The 20,658-nt window shown below is 46.9% G+C and overlaps 1 protein-coding gene across 3 annotated transcripts in view; it reads right to left on the bottom strand.

Annotated features, from left to right (window-relative positions):
• The window catches only part of RIN2 (Ras and Rab interactor 2), a 271,299-nt gene extending 254,193 nt beyond the window's left edge, over nt 1-17,106 (bottom strand). Inside the window, exon 1 of one of the 3 annotated variants that reach the window (XM_077486208.1) lies at nt 16,956-17,106. In XM_077486208.1, the coding sequence (XP_077342334.1) occupies nt 16,956-17,063 (108 nt within the window). In that variant the 5' untranslated portion in view covers nt 17,064-17,106. The remainder of the gene's footprint in view (nt 1-16,955) is intronic. The other 2 variants (XM_077486209.1, XM_077486211.1) reach the window with 2 other exon arrangements.
• Nucleotides 17,107-20,658: the final 3,552 nt, after the last annotated feature.

The following is a 20,658-nucleotide window of genomic DNA, read 5'->3' as shown; positions in this document are numbered from 1 at the left end:
CTGGAAATACCTGTAGTAGGCAACGCTACTCCGGTGATCACAGCTGTCTTCCAGGTCTTTCTGCCCAAGCCAATTTTCAGATTTCAGCACTGTCGCACTTTAAATGACAATTGCGTGGTCATCCAACACTGTACCCATGACATGTTTAACATTTTTTTCACACAAATATTATATTTAATTTAAATCACAAATGGATTTTTTATTGTTTGCTAAACAAACGAAAAAAAGTTTTTTCTTAGTTTCCGTTATAAAAATTTAGCAAATAAGCAAGGTCCATAAAAGACATGGATGGGCGAGTTTGGGGTGGAGGAACTTGAATGGCCTGCACAGAGTCCTGACATCAACCCCGATAGAACAACTTTGGGATAAATTAAAGTGGAGGCTGCAAGCTTTGGGAAGAATGGTCAAACATACCCATAGACACATTCCTAAACCTTGTGGACAGCCTTCCCAGAAGAGTTGAAGCTGATATAGCTGCAAAGGATGGGCCAACTCAAATATTGAACCCTACGGACTAAGACTGGGATGCCATTAAAGTTCATGTGTTTGTAAAGGCAGGCGTCCCAATACTTTTGCCAATATAGTGTATATTTTATTTTATTTATTTCTTTTTTGCCCTTTTAAGCGAAGAACACACCACCCCATCCCCTTGGTTCTCCTCATTCAACCCCTCACCTCATCTCAGCTCTGCACTCGTCCTTTTTCCTTTGTTCCCTATTCAGTGTTATATTTTAAAAATAAACTTGAATGTAGCAACGAAAACTGAATGAGTGATCTTTCACATGCACAGGAAACTTGAAGTCTCAGCTGTTAACCGCTGCAGTCATGATGGCCCATACAAGGAATGATAAACTAAATTCAGGGGGTGTCCAAACCTCTGAAAATTTGTTGTACAGATATTAATTTCTATCATTTACGATCATACTGTCATCCAGAATAGAACACTAATGTTCAATCCGATCGTGTGTGGGCTAATCTGATCGTTTTTAGTTATAAAAATACAACAAACCTAGAAATAGACATGTTTCAAATCGGTCCCACAACACGTAGGGTGAGATCCACCGCTATTTCCAGAAGGCGGCTGCACCTCCCCAGGAGCCATAGTAGCAGCGCCTTGTGGTTTAGGCCTAAGACAGCATACATCTCTGGACCCCCCCCCCCCCCCCCCACCGGCTCATCCTCTGTATCGGACGTCTTCTCAGAAACCCCTGCACTCTTCCCATGCCCAGACATTTCGGAAGTCACGGTTTCCCCTCTTCGCGAGAGCCAGACTGCCTTGATGGTGAAATTAGGGCACTTCCCCAAGCCTTACTTACAAAGCAGGACATCGAGGCCCTAATACATTGTGTGGAAGAGGTGCACCGATGGGACATACAGGAGGTGAGGGCAGATATCCACTCACTATCAGAGCGTAGACACCGGAGAGACAACCAATTCTTCCCTGGAACTTTGACTGGGTGCCCTGGAACAGTCACATGCTGCCCAGGCAGAGGCAACAGCTGCTCTCCAGCTCCACAGTGAAGACTTGGAAGACAGAAGCCGCAGGAACAACTGCACTCTTACCCCCTGAAAGAGCAGATCCTCCGAAAAGCATGGGAATGCGGAGAGGTCTAATTTTATGGGGCATCCATCAAGATCCTCCCGGATCTCTCCCGAGCTACACTACAATGCTGAGCTCGCCTATGCCCGATCCTGGACTTGGCCCAGGAACAGGAAAGTACATACAGATGGGGATACCCACTAACAGTCACCTTTCAGAGGGCCTCTGCCTCCTTTACTCTACGTACACCCACAGATCTGCCTGACCTGTTCGCATTTCTTGATGTGGCACCCATCCAGGTATCCAACTGGCTCCAGCTCCTTCCAAGCTCAACTTCCACTTTGGCCCCTTGGGTCCTTCCCAGACATGTTCTCAGAGGCCACAAAGGAGATCCCATGCACCATCCTGAGGGAGGTCCCAGGAATCCTAAGTGTTGTAAGCACTAATTTACAAGAGTGCATGCCGATTTTATGACTGCTAGATTTTATGGCAGACGTTCTGAGTTGTCCCCGCCGACTGTTCCAATTAGCAGGTACCTCCTTTCATCTGTATATAGTACAATGTATGAGTGTTAGATGCCTGACAAAGTCTCCTTGTAACACCCCACCAGGTGTACCCTTCCTAATACCCCCCTGCTGAAATACACAGTTGAACTGATGGTTGATGTTCTTAGCAGTACCTGCCGTTTTAATATAATCGAAAGGCTAAGATCCTTCCTACACTTCTTTCCATAGGAGAACCCAAGTGCTATGTCCTGAACCTTCCATGTGCTGCATGCAAAGGCAGTCACAACCCTGAGGGATTTCTACAGGACCACAACATTACTCTGGGATACGGGGTCTTTGTGCCCCAATGTTTTTAATGCTCCATGGTATCCATCTAGCAGCCATTTCTGAATACCGAACCATTCCTCCTAGAAAAGGTCTTTGCGCCTTAATGTTTAAATTGTCCCTAAAGTGGACCTTCCACTCATTGGATCCCTCCCCCCCTCTGGCGCCACAATTGGCACCTTTCAGGGGGGTGCAGGTACCTGTACAGTACAGGTATCTGCACCCACTTCCGGCGTAGATTCTGCAGAAGGTACGCCCCTTTCCGCAGAATCTACAACCCTTTCCGAAGGTCCCCCGCTGCCTGCTGGGAAACACATGGATCCCAGAGACAGCAGGGACCATCCTTATTGCGCAGCGCGACTCGCGCATGCGCAGTAGGGAACTGGGAAATGAAGCCAAAAGGATCCACTTCCTGATTCCCATACCCAAGATGGCGGCGGCAGCACCCGAGAGATGATCAAAAGATCGGCTTCGGGTGCCGACATCGCGGGCGCGCTGGGCGGGTAAGTGTCATTATTTTAAAAGTCAGCAGCTGCAGTATTTGTAGCTGCTGGCTTTTAAAAAAAAAAACGGCGGACTCCCGCTTTAAGTGCATTATTGTTCTTACGTTGATATGCCTGAGATACTTTACTACTATGTTCATCACAGGTTTATCTTTCTCCCAACTGACCTTTATACTATGCCTATTGTTGAGGGGGAATACGATAGGCAGTTTATGTGAGGCAGGAGTACAGAAAACAGTGCTACTTTACTGTCCTGGGACCCTTGCATTACATGGGCTCCTGTTAACTGCTGCAAACCTATCACTTTGGTTAATGGTAAATATCCTCCTGCCTAAGAGGGGGTGTATAGTGGCCATTCCGTGAATATTAGTTTGAGCTGACACTACTGCTATATCTCACCCCATGCATCCAAGCGAATAATCCTCTCGAGGTGAGGAACAGATCTTTTGAGATATACCATGCTCCAAGGGAGGCAAGGGATGCTCAGACTCCCATATGGACCCTGGAAAGGAAGACTTACCTCCCCCTATGGGAATTAATGGCAGTAACCAGGTGACGTTGTATTGTTTTGTTCTGTTTTTTTGCACTTGCTGCCCAATGCTCTGTGTGTTGCACTCCCACATAATGTTGCATATTTTCTTACCCGTTGATTTAAACGTGCTTAATAATATAGTAGATAATTGTTTTTGCTGATTTTGCCAAATCCCCGCCTTTTTCCTTCTCCACGAATCCGCTGCCCCAGAAAGGTCGTACAAAAAAAAATAGATTACTCGCCATATCCTTGAAGCTGCCAAAGCATGCATTTCTCTTAAGTAGAAATCCCAACAACCTCTGACCATAGGGATATGGCTCAGGAAAGTAGAGGAAATCAACAAACTGGAAGATCTAGTCCTTTCGGCAGGGCACCAACAAGAACGCTACTCCAAGATCTGGTCACTGTGGAACACATTCGTCTATTTAGACGAAGGTCGAACCCTTTTTGGAAGTGACTCGGTAGACTAAATTACCCCCAAGATGACTCTAGATACCTGTGATACCTCAGGAATCACATGTCACTTGAATTCGGTCTGTGCGATTCGCGATTCCACATTTCTCCTCCCCCCACCCCCATCCCTCCTTCCCTCACATCTCTCTATTCTAAATTTCCTTTTTTCCTTACTAATTTCCTTTTTCTTCTCTGTTCCATGTGTTCATGGTTTAAGATGCTTTTCTCTGTTATAAAAGTTTGAAAATGATATGGGATGGTTACATAGACCCACCATAATGAACAATGTATTTTTTGGTTGACATTAAATCGTCATGTTTATGAAACAGCATTTGGTTGCTTTGTAAAAAGTGATGCTAGGTTTATAACATGTTATGTGTCCCTGTCCCTTTAACTAAATAAAAGATTTGTAAAAAAAAAAAAAAAAAACCCAACAAGAACAAAAATGTAATGCATTGCGTTTTTCTATTCCCTAGATGTAGTACATTGCGGTTTTCTATTCCCTAGATATAGCGGCCGCATTATTTAAAAATGTTCTGAATATTTCAGCAAGTACAGAAAATAGCTATTGATCTTGCTAGAAAAGGCAATCCCTTCCTGTGAGATGAGCTGGAAGTACAATGTTATCTTTCTTTTGTAAACTACTAACGTAATCACCCCCATATAGTAGAGATGATCAAAGGCAGTCATGTTTGAAGTCCAGCTTGGATGCCAGCCATAGCTGCCGCTATAGATACAGAGGGGGAGTGAGTGTAGCCAATCAGGCTTTCTCATGAAACTGGTGCGGGGGTCTCATGAGCGGCTGGAACGGTTTTTGTAGAGGCGTGCGCGGGGGGGGGGGGGGTGATGACACATCCCCCTATTGGTTCACTCAAAAAACAGTCCAGTGGTGCGGCTGGCTGCTCCCATAGACGATCAAAAAGTTAACACTCTTTGATTGACTTTATGGCTTCGGAGGACCAGAGCGACGTCATAATGTCACTTACGGTCCAGGCTGGAAAAAAAGCGAAAGATGCTTTTAAAGGTAAAGAGATTTAGGGTCTTTTTGACCCAGATCTCTCCATAAAGAGGACCTGTCATCCTTATTTCTATTACAAGGGCTTTTTACATACCTTGTAATAAAAATGATTTTTTTTTTTTAAAAAAGGGACAGTGTAAAAAAAAGAAAAAGTACAATATATAATAATAGCAAAAAAAAGTTTAAATTGAAAGTGCCCCCATCCCTATGTAAGTCGTGCACACATATGTAAATGGTATTCGACCACACAGAGTGGGAGCAACAACTCTAGCACTATACCATCCCTTGTACCTTTAAACATGTAACATGTAAAGGCATTTAAAGAGTTGTCTATGGTGATTTTTAAGTACCTTCGTTTGTCACCACTCCACGAGCGTGTGCAATTTTAAAGCGTTAGGTATCTATTTACTCGCCGTAACATCATGATTATACAAAAAAATTGGGGTAAACCTTGTATTTTTTTTATTATTATTAAAAAGTGTATTTTTTCCCAAAAAATTTAGTTTTCAAAATCGCTGCACAAATACCATATGGTAAATTAAATTGCAATGATCGCTATTTCTTTTCCTAGGATCTCTGCTAAAAAATGTCTAATGTTTGGGGGATATAAGTAATTTTCAAGCACAAAATACTGATTTAAACTTGTAAACAAAAAGTGGCAAAAAAAGACTGGGTCTTCAAGTGGCTTGTAGTGAATGGCTGTAGTAAATAAAAATCTACTGATCGCTGTGCCCAGGACTACATGTCCCATCAGGCATAGTGTTCATGCATGCCCCAATAGGACGCTGCCTGCGCCGACAAACACAGGACACAAAAGGAGAGACCCATCTATGCTCCTCCCTCAATGAAGTGATTGACATTGTCTCCTGAAGCAGCTCCTTCATTGGAGGAGGGGCCAGGGCTGCCCGTGTGCGCAGTGCAGGCAGCGTACGTGCCCAGTATTCCAGATCCTGGGAGCATGCAAGGACAGGTGGCTACATTGGACCATAAGGGAAAGGAGTCACCTTAAAGGAGGATTCATGGACAAGCTCTTTCTTCAGGAATTTCAGGATGTAATAGAACAAGATGCAAGTGATTGCAATTGATTCCGAAATAACTTTGAATAAAGTTGAAGAAGTGTGGGATAAAAAAAAACACACACATACCCAGCTATATGGCTGCAGCAACAATGCAATGCTACAAACAGAAAATTATAAATGTGTGATAGCGCTGCCCAAACAAATTCATAAATGTGTTAAATATAGACGTATAAATAAATACCTAAAATGCTGTAGCGTCACATCAATATAAAATTAAAGTAGTTGTGTGCTGCCACCTAGTGATAGTAAAAGTGTATGGCTGCTGCTATCACCAAATGTGTTCCCACATCCACAACAAATAGAAAAAGCTAAATATATGATAGCGCTGCCTAAATAAATGAATAAATGTATTAAATATAGACGTATAAAATGCCTGAAATGAACACATTTTATAACATAAATAATAAAGTGTTAGTGCAAACATTAAATCAGTGGGAAAAAAATTGATCCGGAGGACTCCAGATGAATCCACGTATGTTGGTGGCGTAATGAGTATAGGTTGAGCCTGGTGGCGGGAGAATTTTACTGGAGTATGTGAGATCTGGCTGGAATGTATTACATGCCTATGTTTTACTTAATAAATGTGAGTGCATTTTATGAAGCTGGGGTTGTGTGGTTTGTCAAGCTGATTAACCCAGGTACTGTACTATTAGAGGCCGTTTTCTCTTTATATGTTGCCTATGAATTGCTTTTGAACTATGTGGAGCCATTCTAAAAAAGGAACCATATCACTCTTAAAGGGGACCTGAGCACCATTATCTGGTTCATGAGATTGACCTCTCTCTATGCACTATTGACCCTTTGTGGGTTTAAGATGAAGGTGAGCTTGCACTTCACCTGGTGAATGGAGCACAGGCTGTGACGTGTGTTTATCTGCGAAGCACTTTTAGTTTTGCCCATTTTATAAGAAGAATCACTACCAAAGCACAATTTCAAGTGGACTTCCTTTTGTCTTTTTGCACAGTTCAATTACCTAAATTTTGTTACCCACTGATCTATTGTTTGCACTAGCACTTTATTCTTTATGTTATGAAATGTGTTCATTTCAGGCATTTGATATGTCTATATTTAATACATTTATTAATTTATTTAGGCAGCGCTATCACATATTTAGCATTTGCTATTTGTTGTGGATGTGGGAACACATTTGGTGATAGCAGCAGCCATACACTTTTACTATCACTAGGGGGCAGCACACAACTACTTTAATTTTATATTGATGTGATGCTAAGGCTGTCACCCACCAGCTCTAAGCCAGAGAGCTGATCGATCACATGACTACAGTTCTCAGGTATGCACAATGACTGTCAGTCATCACTCTGTGCTCTGCCCCTCCAGTGCTCACTGGAATCTGGGCAACTGTCTCAGGCTCTCAGCTGTACCCTGGTAGGCTGAGCCCCCTACCAATCAGGCATCACGGTGGATGTCAAAATTATTGTTGGAATACATCCAAAGACTGTAGCCGCTCAGTGCTTTAGCCTGCTGTTGGCTAATTCTGGCTTACAGGAGTGCACAAGTAAGTGTACTCCTGTGAGCCACATGAACAGTATGGCCTAAAGAGTTTTGGCCATACTTCTCTTTTAATATCACTTAAAAGTTTACCTTTTAAAAATGTTGGTCAGAAAAACCCTTTTATTTAACTAGTATTAAAAAAGCAGTTACAACCAGAACTCCCGTTAATGAAAGGCATTTTCACCAGGCACATATTTTGAGTTCTTGTAGTGTTTATGGTAAAGTAATTATTGATATGACTTCCACATTTTACAATCTTGAATTCCCAAAACCACAATCACTGTATACTAAAGACACTACCAGGTGTCTGAATGTCCCATCACAATTTCTGAAGAGCACCTCCAGTGTCCTGAGATGCAACGTGGTTGTCAACGCTGTTTGTGTTCCTAATCTTGCTAATGGCTCATTATTATGATGGGCAGACTTACCAACCAAGAGGCGGAAGCTGGTTGTATGTCGGAAACACCACAGTATTTCGGCTCACGGAGTACTCTGCAGAAAAAAATATGACCAGCACAGGTAGGTACTTATAATAAACATTAGGTCATGGATCTGGTATTGTCTCATAACTGCTTTAATGCTCTAGGGTGCAAGAAGAATGAAGCCGGTCAATACAATATTCAGTATTTCATACACAGGGATTGATCAGCTCATACAAGGGGTTTGCTCCAGGCTCTCTATGTTTTGTAGCTCCTTTGCATAGAATCTCGAAGCTGGAAACAGATAGAATTTTGAATGAAAATTCTCAGAACGTTCGAATGTCGTTTTAAAAGATTTTGTTTACTTTTAACATTTGATTTTGAAATGAATGCACTTTGCAGAACGAATACCACATACATGGTTAGAAATTCATTAATTTGAGAAAAATTTCCACCCTGCTACTTCTTATTTTCCTGTTACTATGGTCGAAAACGAACCTCGATTTAACACACATCATACTCTGGTAGTACAAACTCTTTTAGCTGTACCAACAAGTATGTAGTACAAAGGCCTTCCTGGGTACAGACTGATTGGCTAGTTAAGGTAGATCCTCATATTACATGGTTTTGGTACATCTATATTTGATAAGACAGTGATTGTACTGTATGGTCATATTGTAATGTGTACAGTATGCCTAGTACACAGAGGATGAGAAAATCCGAAAAAAAACACAGCTTTCAAAGCAATCGTCTGATAATCTGATCGTTATTACACAGCTTTCGAGATCCAATCATAACAGTTAATGCGAGATTATCTGAAGGGACACGCATGAAAGTTTTTTTCGTCGTAGTACAGGAACCTTTTTTCTAAGGCCGCGTACACACGGGCGGACTGTATGGCCTACTTAGTCCGCCGAAACACATTTCAGCGGACAGTCCGCTCGTGTGTGGGCTTCAGCGGACTTTTTCAGCGTGCAGTCTGGCGTACTAAGTATTTCGGAATTTCCGTAATTCTGTCCGTCATACTTTGGTTTCAGCGGACAATCCGCTCGTGAGTAGGCTAGTTCGACTGACTAAGAATGGCGCATGCTCAGAAAGGATTTACACGGCCGAAGGGTGCATTGCTGTGTATTGGACTTCCTATTTCTAGTCCCGTCGTACGTGCTGTACACGTCATCGCGCAAGCTTTCAACGGACTGTTTGTGCATCCGTGTGTGGTCAAGTACGTTCATTCGAAAGTATGACAGACTGTCCGTCGGATTGTATGACGGACTAAGTAGGCCATACAATCCGCCCGTGTGTACGCGGCCTAAGTCGGAGCGACTTGAGTCGCTCCTATTAGAACGGTTCCATAGTGCAGAACTGAGCGCGACTTGTCAGGCGGCGAAGTCGCCTGGACAAGTCGCCCCTGTGTGAACCGAGCCTAAGGGTCCATGCACACTGGGTTTAAAAAAAATGCTAGTTCTTTTGGCAGAAAAAAAAAGACGCTCATATTGAGTGTTTTTGTACAGGCGTTATTGAGCGTTTTATGCTGCCAGAAAACTGCTCTCAAAAACACAAACCAAAAGGTTTTTTTTTCTGCCTCTAAACGCTGAGCTTAAAGCGGAGTTCCACCCAAAAGTGGAACTTCCGCTGATCTGCTTCCTCCTTCCCTCCATTGCCACATTTGGCCCCTTTCGTAGGGAACTCCCCTCCTTCTTCCACCACCGGACAATTAGAAAGCACAGCGGGCTTCGCAAATGCGCAATAGGGTACCTGTTGTGAAGCCGATTTCCCTTAAGACAAATGGCGGCGGCAGCACCTGACAGCCGATCCAAAAAACGGCTTTGGTGCCAACATCGCGGGCTCCCTGGACAGGTAAGTGTCTATTAATTAAAAGTCAGCAGCTACAGCATTTGTAGCTGCTGACTTTGAATTTTTATTTTTTTATTTTTTTCGACAAGCTGAACACTGCTTTAAACTATGCCACTAAAAATCGTAATGTGAATGGAGACATAGGATAACACTGATCTGCTTCTATAGGCTTCCAAAATAACAGCGCAAGGCCATACACAGGCTGATACAGAGGAGACAATAATTGAAAGCACATGGCAATCATAAGAAATAAATGTTATTATTACTTTATGACTGCTTTATGGATAACCACAGACACAGATCAAACCCTGCGAAGCTACCGAGTCTATGCTTGCAGACATTAGGCACAGAGTAGAACGCGCTAGTGTTTGGCACCCGTTCTTCCCTCCATCTGTCATACATTTCATACAATCATTGCACACAACAATATTTCATCCAAGTTTTTTTAGCCTGTTGTACTATACAATTCTCCAATATGAACAGCCATAGTACACAATAAAAATGTAAACTTTACCGATCCTGAATAGTTTCTATAACAGATCTGGCCTGGCAATATCATTTTGGCATCTGAAAGAATAGCAGATGTATCCAAAGGGAGCCAAGGCTAAGAAAGGCAGCCCAGGTGTGCAAAAATCACATACCCGTACGTGATTTTGTGCACACAGTTTAGGGGACACAGCGAGAGCCAATCAGCAGGTCCGGCGGTCAAGATGTCTGCCGCAACCCGCCGATCATTCCCAGGAGAGACGGAGCAGCGGTGTGCCAGTGTAAGCTTTTTTCCTCCAGTGAATCCACTCCACCCCCCCCCCAAACAGTTATAAACACCTCCCAGAAAACACATTTAACCCCCTGTAGTTAACCACTTCCCTGCCAGTGTCATTTATACAGGGATCAGTGCATTTTTTTTAGCACTGATCACTGTATTGGTGTCACTGGTCTCCAAAAAGTGTGATTTAGTGTCAGATTTGTCTGCCGCAATGTGGCAAAAAAAATTGCAGATCACTGCTATTACCAGTAAAAGCAATAAATAGCCCCAATTTTGAAGATGCTATAACTTTTGCGCAAACCAATCAATATATGCTTATTGGAATTTTTAGCACAATACATAAGAGATTAAATTTATGAAGAAATTTGTTTTTTTTTTACTTTTTTAGTTTTTTTTGGATATGTAAAGGATACCTCACTTTTAAAGCGGAGTTCCACCCTAAAGTGGAATTTCCGCTCATCGGAACCCTCCCACCCTCCGGTGCCACAATTGGCACTTTTCAGGGGGAAGGGGGGTACAGATACCTGTATAATACAGGTATCTGCACCCACTTCCGGGCATAGATATCCGCAGAATCGGCAGGTATTTACGCCACTTCCTGCAGGGCCCCCGCTGTCTGCTGGGAAACACATGGATCCCAGGGACAGCGGGGACCGTCCTTATTGCGCAGCGCGACTCGCGCATGCGCAGTAGGGAACCTGGAAGTGAAGCCGCAAGTATTCTTCATACTCAAGATGGCCGCGGCAGCACCCGAGAGCCGAGCGACAAATCGGCTTCGGGTGCCGACATCGCGGGCGCGCTGGACGGGTAAGTGTCCATATTTTAAAAGTCAGCAGCTGCAGTATTTGTAGAAAAAAAAAGACGGCGGAACTCCCGCTTTAAGTACACAATGGGATTTATTTATTAAAGCTGTAAAGTGCAAAATCAGGCTCACTTCTGCATAGAAACCAATGAGCTTCCAGGTTTTATTACAAAAGCTTAATTGAACAAGCTGGGGTTAGAAGCTCATTGGTTTCTATGCAGAAGTGAGCCTGATTTTGCACTTTCCAGCTTTAGTAAATAAGCCATATTGTGTACTTAAAAGTGGGGTATGCCTGTATTATAGCAGAAAGTAAAAATACGTTTGTTTTTTTTTCAAAATTGTCGGTCCTTTTTTGTTTATAGTGCAAAAAATGAAAACCGCAGAGCTGATCAAATACAATCAAAAGAAAGCTCTATTTGTGGAAAAAAAAAAGTACATCAATTTTATTTGGGTCCAACGTCGCACGACTGCACAATTGTCAGTTAAAAGACACAGTGCTGTATTGCAAGAAATGGCCTTGTCAGAAAGTGAGTAAAACCTTCCAGGGCTGAAGTGGTTAAAGGATAAGTTCACCTTTTTGGGAAAAAAAAATTAATAAATGCACATATATTTTTGCAGGAAAATTTTCTTTCATTCATTATTTTTTCCAGCAAGAGCCTGGAAAGAATTGCACTTGTGATCAGTGGATTGGGGGTGCAAATTGGGCTCTTGCAGACATGTCCTCTGGCTTTCAGTCCATACCTCTGTACAGGCTGTTTGAAAGCTGGAGGACATGTCAATGGACAATGAGAGCGCTCATCAGCTCACTGGCACCCCTGCAGCTCACTGATAAATACAAGCCATCTGCCCCAGTGGTAGACGGTTCTTGTAGTTTATTCATTCACAGGAAACTGGGAATGAATGACGCAACTGTGTGGGCGGAGCTCTGCGCAGCCACGCTCAAAGTGCCACGCATGCTCAGATCAAATTCCTACATCAAAGCTATTGGCTTCTAGCCTGAACGTAGTCCCATCGTAACAAAATTACGTCATCACGTTCTGAAAGATCGGATTTTCCGACAACTTTGTCCGACCGTGTGTATGCAACAGTTTCAGACAGGATCCGTCGGACAAAATCCGACGGATTTGGTTGTCGGAATCTCCGACCGTGTGTACAAGGGCTAAGTGTGGTTTCTTGGTTCCTCTTATCAGCATGAATCACTTCTGACAAGTTTTCCTGATACCAAGAGAAAAATGGTGACAGGAGAGGGACCTCCAGCTGATTGACGTCCTCAGCTCTGATCCCTTGTGCTGTGTAAAGGAATGTGTGTCCCTTCCCTCCAGTCGGCCTTAATTAACTCCCCATTTTCCTCCATTTAATTTTTATTTTTTATTTTTTTGGGTTCACGTCTATTTTATAAACAATAAAAACTTTTTTTTGGTAGCTTTGTTAGTGAATATTTTTTCACATATATACACACACACACACACACACATTTCACATTGAAAAAGCGCAAAATGAAAGTGGTTGTAAACCCTTACAAACCACTTTGACATACAAGTAAGCCTAGATTAAGGCTTACTTGTAGGTCCAAGAAATATCTCCTAAACCTACACGGTTTAGGAGATATTTTCCAAAAGACAGGCACCGCTGTTTACGGCGCATGCACCGTAAACAGCAGGGTGCAGGCGCACTGAGTGCACCGCTATTAACGGCGATGTCCTGCGAGTGGCAGCTCCCGAGCGCATGCGCGGGAATGACGTCATTGCGGCTCCGTCTAATGACAGCGCCGGAGCAGCGAGACCCACCAAGAAGATGGATGCTCCGTACACAAGGGGACAACAGTGACTTCGCTGGCTCCTGTGTCAGGTAAGTGACACATAATGGACTACTATGCGATGCATAGTAGTCCATTATGCTTTACCTTTGCAGGGAATCAAAGAGGAAGTAAACCCATCAGGGTTTACTTCCTCTTTAAAAACAAAAATCTATTTATTTCATTTGTAAATAACTTTTCAATGCTTTGTACCATTGCTGACTGCTGAAGCGAAAACAGTTGCAGTAGGTATCGGTAATCGGTAACGGCGAGTACTTAAAAAAAAAAAAAGTATCAGTACTTGTACTCGTTGTATAAAAAAATTGTATCGGTGCATCCCTATTCTGAATAGACAAGCTGTGTGCTGAGCTCCCCCCCACCCCACACACACACAGATTTATCTCATGTGTCCGGACAATTTCTCAGAAGTCACTCTGATAACAGAGGAACCAAGAAATCACACTCAGAGCTTTGGAGAGAGATAAGTAAACACTACAGATATATATGAAATGTCCGGTATAGAACAATGCGGCGTTCAGTCATGGGTTATGTGGCGGTGCCATGAGCGTTGCGGGGCCTGGAATCCAGGGCTGTAATCCGCAGCCGCTTTGGAGTCTAATCCACTTTAAGTGCGGTATTGATATTATGGGAACCCTTGTAGAGCTTGGTACAGGTGGAGTCTGTATGTATAGAAGCTGTCCGTCCCTCGCTGTATATTCTTCATGACACAACACCTGCCGAGTTCAGTGTTAACATCTGAGGAATGGATCCTGTCTGGGCAGGAAAATTCCTCCAGTGTTACAGCGCTAAATAATAGTCTTTGTTTCATCGCTTAAAGCAAAAGTTCACTCTGCAGACAAAGTTTAGGTCCTTGTCACTGCCCCCCTCCACAATAATAACAATAGGGCTTTGGTGGCCTTTCCACTTCCTTTTTTTTTTTTATTTAATTTACCGCATTTATCGGCGTATCACACGCATCTTAACAGCTTCAGCCCCCGAAGATTTTACCCCCTTCCTGACCAGAGCTTTTTTTGCGATTCGGCACTGTGTCGCTTTAACTGACAATTGCGCGGTCGTGCAACGTGGCTCCCAAACACTTAGTTATTTTGGTGCAGGCTAATGGCTTAGGCCCTGTTCACATCTCACGATTTGAGACCGCTGGTAGAATCGCTGCAATTCTATTCTACCCGCAATCCCAAATCGCGAGGTGATTGCTGCCCAATGGGATAATGGCACCCCAAACATGATGCGATTGTCAAGCAACAGGGTCGTGTGGCTGATTGCACCTTACAAAATCACTTGAAGCTTGTTGCCCGTAAAGGGTGACAAACCCGCATAGGGAAACCTATTCAAGTTTATGGGTTGGCCTATGTGACACGCAGAATCGCATACAAATCGCATGTCAAAATCGTAGCTACGCAATAATGTGAAGAGGTCCTAAATGGTGCCTCTGGATGCAGCTGCTCTCTGTGCTGTGCCCACGTACAACATGGCAGAAATGCTGTGAAGTTGCCATCCCTGGACACAAACTGCCCTTGTGTAGGTGGCAAAAAAAAAATAATTAAACAGAAATGGTGTCCCTGGATGCCAACTCTGCATCCAGTGCTGGGCAGAGGCTTGATTTTCGCGGAACCGTTCAGATGAACAGCATTAGTGACGGCCATTGACTTGCACAGAACACAAATCTGACAGCCGCCGCTGCTGCTGGCCAAGTCATACGCACTGATTGCAGGCAGGAATCTGCTGCCACCTGTGTGAATGTGGCTTTACAATAGGATTTAGCCCTGGTTCACACTAATGCGATTTGACATGTCAAATAGGTGGCAATTGCACCGTCCTAATCCGTGCAACACGGCGCCGTACCGATTTCAAAAAGTCGTTTCTGTACTACTTCTTGCGATTTCACATTGCGATTTACATTGACATTTCTGCAGAAACCTGCACAGATGTCTCCGAAATCGCGGCTGAATTCAGGACTGACATGCGGGAGTGAAGTTGTGCGAGTTCAGCTGAACTCGCAGGGCTTCATTCCCGCAGCTCAGTGCGATCCTGGGCTCACGCTTTGTTTATACTCTGCTGCATACATATGGGTTGATTTACTAAAGGCAAATAGGCTGTGCACATTGCAAGTACACTTGCTCCAGAGCTTAGTAAATAAGGTAAAGCTTCACTTTGCAAAGAGTATCCAATTATGTGCAAGAAAAATAAGAAAACAGCATTTTTGCTTACACATGATTGGATGACGGAAGTCAGGAGAACTTCTGCTCATTTACTAAGCTCTGGAGCAACTGCATTTTGCAATGTGGACGGTCTATTTGCCTTTAGTAAATCAACCCCATAGGCTTTAGACATGCAGTTCGGACTCAACAATGCATTTTTACCCCCTCCCCCCTTAAGCTGCAAATGAATGAAAGTGGATGGGGGTGTTTACATGCTGCAGCAAAAACTACCCAACATGTCACAATCTATTAGAACGGAGAAGTGACAAAAGTACCCCCCCCCCCCCCCACTGTGTACCAGGGGGGTTATCACAGGTGGGGAGAAAGCATCACATTCCCTCCTTGTTGCCCCTGAAAAGTCATCCAAACACAGCGGAGAGGTACATTTAGATGCAAATGTCTTGTGATGTGTTTTTAAAACCTTTTTGATTTTTTCCGTATGCTGTATATTATTAATGGTGCTGCAGCATGTTGGTGTGACATGAACCCTCATAGGACATAATGCAACCCGCCTTGTACTTGGCACAGGCAATGCAGCCCAACACTGCTGGGATAGGCAGCACCCTACACATCACCTGATTACACAGCCAGACGGGTGACGTCTCAGATAAGGGGGTTCAGTAACAAACCCCCCCCCCCATTACAATCAGTGTACAGACCAGGGATGCTCACCCCCCCCATTATAATCAGTGTACAGGCCAGGGGTGCTCACCCCCCCATTACAATCAGTGTACAGACCAGGGGTGCTACCCCCCCATTAAAATCAGTGTACAGGCCAGGGGTGCTCACCCCCCATTATAATCAGTGTACAAACCAGGGGTGCTACCCCCCATTATAATCAGTATACAGACCAGGGGTGCTGCCCCCCCATTATAATCAGTGTACAGGCCAGGGGTGCTCACCCCCCCCATTATAATCAGTGTACAAACCAGGGGTGCTACCCCCCCCCCCATTATAATCAGTGTACAGACAAGGGGTGCTCACCTCCCCCATTACAATCAGTATACAGATCAGGGGTGCTAACCCCCCCATTACAATCAGTGTACAGATCAGGGGTGCTAACCCCCCCATTACAATCAGTATACAGATCAGGGGTGCTAACCTCCCCCCCCCCATTACAATCAGTGTACAGATCAGGGGTGCTAACCCCCCCATTACAATCAGTGTACAGATCAGGGGTGCTAACCCCCCCATTACAATCAGTATACAGATCAGGGGTGACAACCCCCCCCCCATTACAATCAGTATACAGATCAGGGGTGACAACCCCCCCCCCCCATTACAATCAGTGTACAGATCAGGGGCGCTCACCCCCCCCCCTCATTATAATGAGTGTACAAACCGGGGCGCTCACCCCCCCCCCCCACATTACAATCAGTGTACAGACCCCCCATTTCAATATCAGATTAGGGGGTGCTCACCCCCCATTATAATCAGTGTGATGATCAGGGGTGCTCCCCCCGGTGTACACCGTCCTCCTTCTGTACAGTACTGAGTACACGGAGTAGTAGAAGTCTGCTATAAGTTGTAGATGATCTCCGATCCATGGGGGGGACAACCTGCCCCGGGTGTCCTGTGATCGGGCACACTATACCCCGATACATTACTATAAGCCGGATCCCCCTCCACCTACCTGGCAAGGTGCCCCTTCCTCCGAGGAGGACAGATCGGTCCCGGAGAGGTGCCGGTGCCCGGTGTGTGCCGGGAGCACAATGTACCTTCCTTCACCCCCCACAGACATTCATAGAGCTGCCAGGATCCACGGCTCATCCCAGGGCGCATGTGCACGCCCGGCCTCCCTCCCCCCGCCTGCTCCGGGTGAGACAATGACAAGACTTCTGAGGAGGAGGAGGAGGGGCAGAGCCTGGGGACAAGGACAACTTCACCCTCCTCTGTCACCTGGCCGGGCACAGCCACAGTCACTGCTCTACACCTAGCACAGCCCCTGTCACTGCTCACACTCTACTCCCAGCACAGCCCCTGTCACTGCTCACACTCTACTCCCAGCACAGCCCCTGTCACTGCTCACACTCTACTCCCAGCACAGCCCCTGTCACTGCTCACACTCTACTCCCAGCACAGCCCCTGTCACTGCTCACACTCTACTCCCAGCACAGCCCCTGTCACTGCTCACACTCTACTCCCAGCACAGCCCCTGTCACTACTCACACTCTACTCCCAGCACAGCCCCTGTCACTGCTCACACTGTACTCCCAGCACAGCCCCTGTCACTGCTCACACTCTACTCCCAGCACAGCCCCTGTCACTGCTCACACTCTACTCCCAGCACAGCCCCTGTCACTGCTCACACTCTACTCCCAGCACAGCCCCTGTCACTGCTCACACTCTACTCCCAGCACAGCCCCTCTCACTACTCACACTCTACTCCCAGCACAGCCCCTGTCACTGCTCACTCTCTACTCCCAGCACAGCCCCTGTCACTACTCACACTCTACTCCCAGCACAGCCCCTCTCACTGCTCACACTCTACTCCCAGCACAGCCCCTGTCACTGCTCACACTCTACTCCCAGCACAGCCCCTGTCACTACTCACTATCTACTCCCAGCACAGCCCCTGTCACTGCTCACACTCTACTCCCAGCACAGCCCCTGTCACTACTCACACTCTACTCTCAGCACAGCCCCTGTAACTACTCACACTCTACTCCCAGCACAGCCCCTGTCACTGCTCTCAGCACAGTCACTGCACAGAGCAGTGATAGAGGCTGTGCTGGGAGCAGTGACAGGGGCTGCACTGGGAACAGTGACTGGAGTAGTAACAGGGGCTGTGCTGGGAAGAGTGACAGGGGCTGTGCTGGGAGTAGTGACAGGAGTAGTAACAGGGACTGTGCTGGGAGAAGTCACAGGAGCTGTGCTGGGAGCAGTGAGAGGGGCTGTGCTGGGAGAAGGGGCTGTGCTGGAAGTAGTGACAGGGGCTGTGCTGAGAGAAGGGGCTGTGTTGGGAGTAGTGACAGGGGCTGTGCTGGGAGAAGGGGCTGTGCTGGGAGTAGTGACAGGGGCTGTGCTGGGAGAAGGGGCTGTGCTGGGAGTAGTGACAGGGGCTGTGCTGGGAGAAGGGGCTGTGCTGGGAGTAGTGACAGGGGCTGTTCTGGAAGCAGTGACAGGAGCTGTGCTGGGAGCAGTGACAGGGGCTGCACTGGGAACAGTGACAGGAGTAGTAACAGGGGCTGTGCTGGTAAGAGTGACAGGGGCTGTGCTGGGAGTAGTGACAGGAGTAGTAACAGGGGCTGTGCTGGGAGCAGTGACAGGAGCTGTGCTGGGAGCAGTGAGAGGGGCTGTGCTGGGAGTAGTGACAGGGGCTGTGCTGGGAGAAGGGGCTGTGCTGGGAGTAGTGACAGGGGCTGTGCTGGAAGCAGTGACAGGAGCTGTGCTGGGAGCAGTGACAGGAGCTGTGCTGGGAGCAGTGACAGGGGCTGTGCTGGGAGTAGTGACAGGGGCTGTGCTGGAAGCAGTGACAGGAGCTGTGCTGGAAGCAGTGACAGGAGCTGTGCTGGGAGCAGTGACAGGAGCTGTTCTGGGAGTAGGGAGTAGTGACAGGGGCTGTGCCTGGAGTAGTGACAGGAGCTGTGCTGGGAGCAGTGACAGGAGCTGTGCTGGGAGCAGTGACAGGAGCTGTGCTGGGAGCAGTGAAAGGGGCTGTGCTGGGAGCAGTGACAGGAGCTGTGCTGGGAGCAGTGACAGGAGCTGTGCTGGGATCAGTGACAGGAGCTGTGCTGGGAGCAGTAACAGGGGCTGTGCTGGGAGCAGTGACAGGGGCTGTGCTGGGAGTAGTGACAGGGGCTGTGCTGGAAGCAGTGACAGGAGCTGTGCTGGAAGCAGTGACAGGAGCTGTGCTGGGAGCAGTGACAGGAGCTGTGCTGGAGAAATGACAGGGGCTGTGCTGGGAGCAGTGACAGGGGCTGTGCTGGGAGCAGTGACAGGAGCTGTTCTGGGAGTAGGGAGTAGTGACAGGGGCTGTGCTGGGACCAGTGACAGGAGTTGTTCTGGGAGTAGGGAGTAGTGACAGGGGCTGTTCTGGGAGCAGTGACATGAGCTGTTCTGGGAGTAGGGAGTAGTGACAGGGACTGTGCTGGGAGCAGTGACAGGAGCTGTGTAAAATCATGCAGATGTGAACGGTGGCTTACTCTGATACCCCTAACTAAAATCAAGTGGAACCAATTGCCTTCAGAAGTCACCCAATTAGTTAATAGGGTCTACCTGTGTGTAATTGAATCTGAGTATAAATACAACTGTTCTGTGAAGACCTGGAAGGTTTGTTGGAGAACCTTAGTGAACAAACAGCATCACGAAGGCCAAGGAACAGGAGCTGTGCTGGGAGCAGTGACAGGGGCTGTGCTGGGAGTAGTGACAGGGGCTGTGCTGGGAGCAGTGACAGGGGCTGTGCTGGGAGCAGTGACAAGGGCTGTGCTGGGAGCAGTGACAAGAGCTATGTTGGAGAAGTGACAGGGGCTGTGCTGGGAGTAGTGACAGGGGCTGTGCTGGGAGCAGTGACAAGAGCTGTGCTGGAGAAGTGACAGGGGCTGTGCTGGGAGCAGTGACAGGGGCTGTGCTGGGAGCAGTGACAAGAGCTGTGCTGGAGAAATGACAGGGGCTGTGCTGGGAGCAGTGACAGGAGCTGTGCTGGGAGCAGTGACAGGGGCTGTGCTGGGAGTAGTGACAGGAGCTGTTCTGGGAGTAGGGAGTAGTGACAGGGGCTGTGCTGGGAGCAGCGACAAGAGCTGTGCTGGAGAAGTGACAGGGGCTGTGCTGGGAGCAGTGACAGGGCCTGTGCTGGGAGCAGTGACAAGAGCTGTGCTGGGAGCAGTGACAGGGGCTGTGCTGGGAGTAGTGACAGGAGCTGTGCTGGGAGCAGTGACAAGAGCTGTGCTGGGAGCAGTGACAGGGGCTGTGCTGGGAGTAGTGACAGGAGCTGTTCTGGGAGTAGGGAGTAGTGACAGGGGCTGTGCTGGGACCAGTGACAGGAGCTGTTCTGGGAGTAGGGAGTAGTGACAGGGGCTGTGCTGGGAGCAGTGACAAGAGCTGTGCTGGAGAAGTGACAGGGGCTGTGCTGGGAGCAGTGACAGGGCCTGTGCTGGGAGCAGTGACAAGAGCTGTGCTGGAGAAATGACAGGGGCTGTGCTGGGAGTAGTGACAGGGCCTGTGCTGGGAGCAGTGACAAGAGCTGTGCTGGAGAAATGACAGGGGCTGTGCTGGGAGTAGTGACAGGGGCTGTGCTGGGAGCAGTGACAGGAGCTGTTCTGGGAGTAGGGAGTAGTGACAGGGGCTGTGCTGGGACCAGTGACAGGAGCTGTTCTGGGAGTAGGGAGTAGTGACAG

Source organism: Lithobates pipiens, unplaced genomic scaffold (genome assembly GCF_037356315.1).
Source record: "Lithobates pipiens isolate NorthernLeopardFrog02 unplaced genomic scaffold, aLitPip1_a1.2 Scaffold_18, whole genome shotgun sequence".
In the NCBI taxonomy this organism is placed as follows: Eukaryota; Metazoa; Chordata; class Amphibia; order Anura; family Ranidae; genus Lithobates; species Lithobates pipiens.
This window is presented reverse-complemented; position numbering and strand designations above follow the sequence as displayed.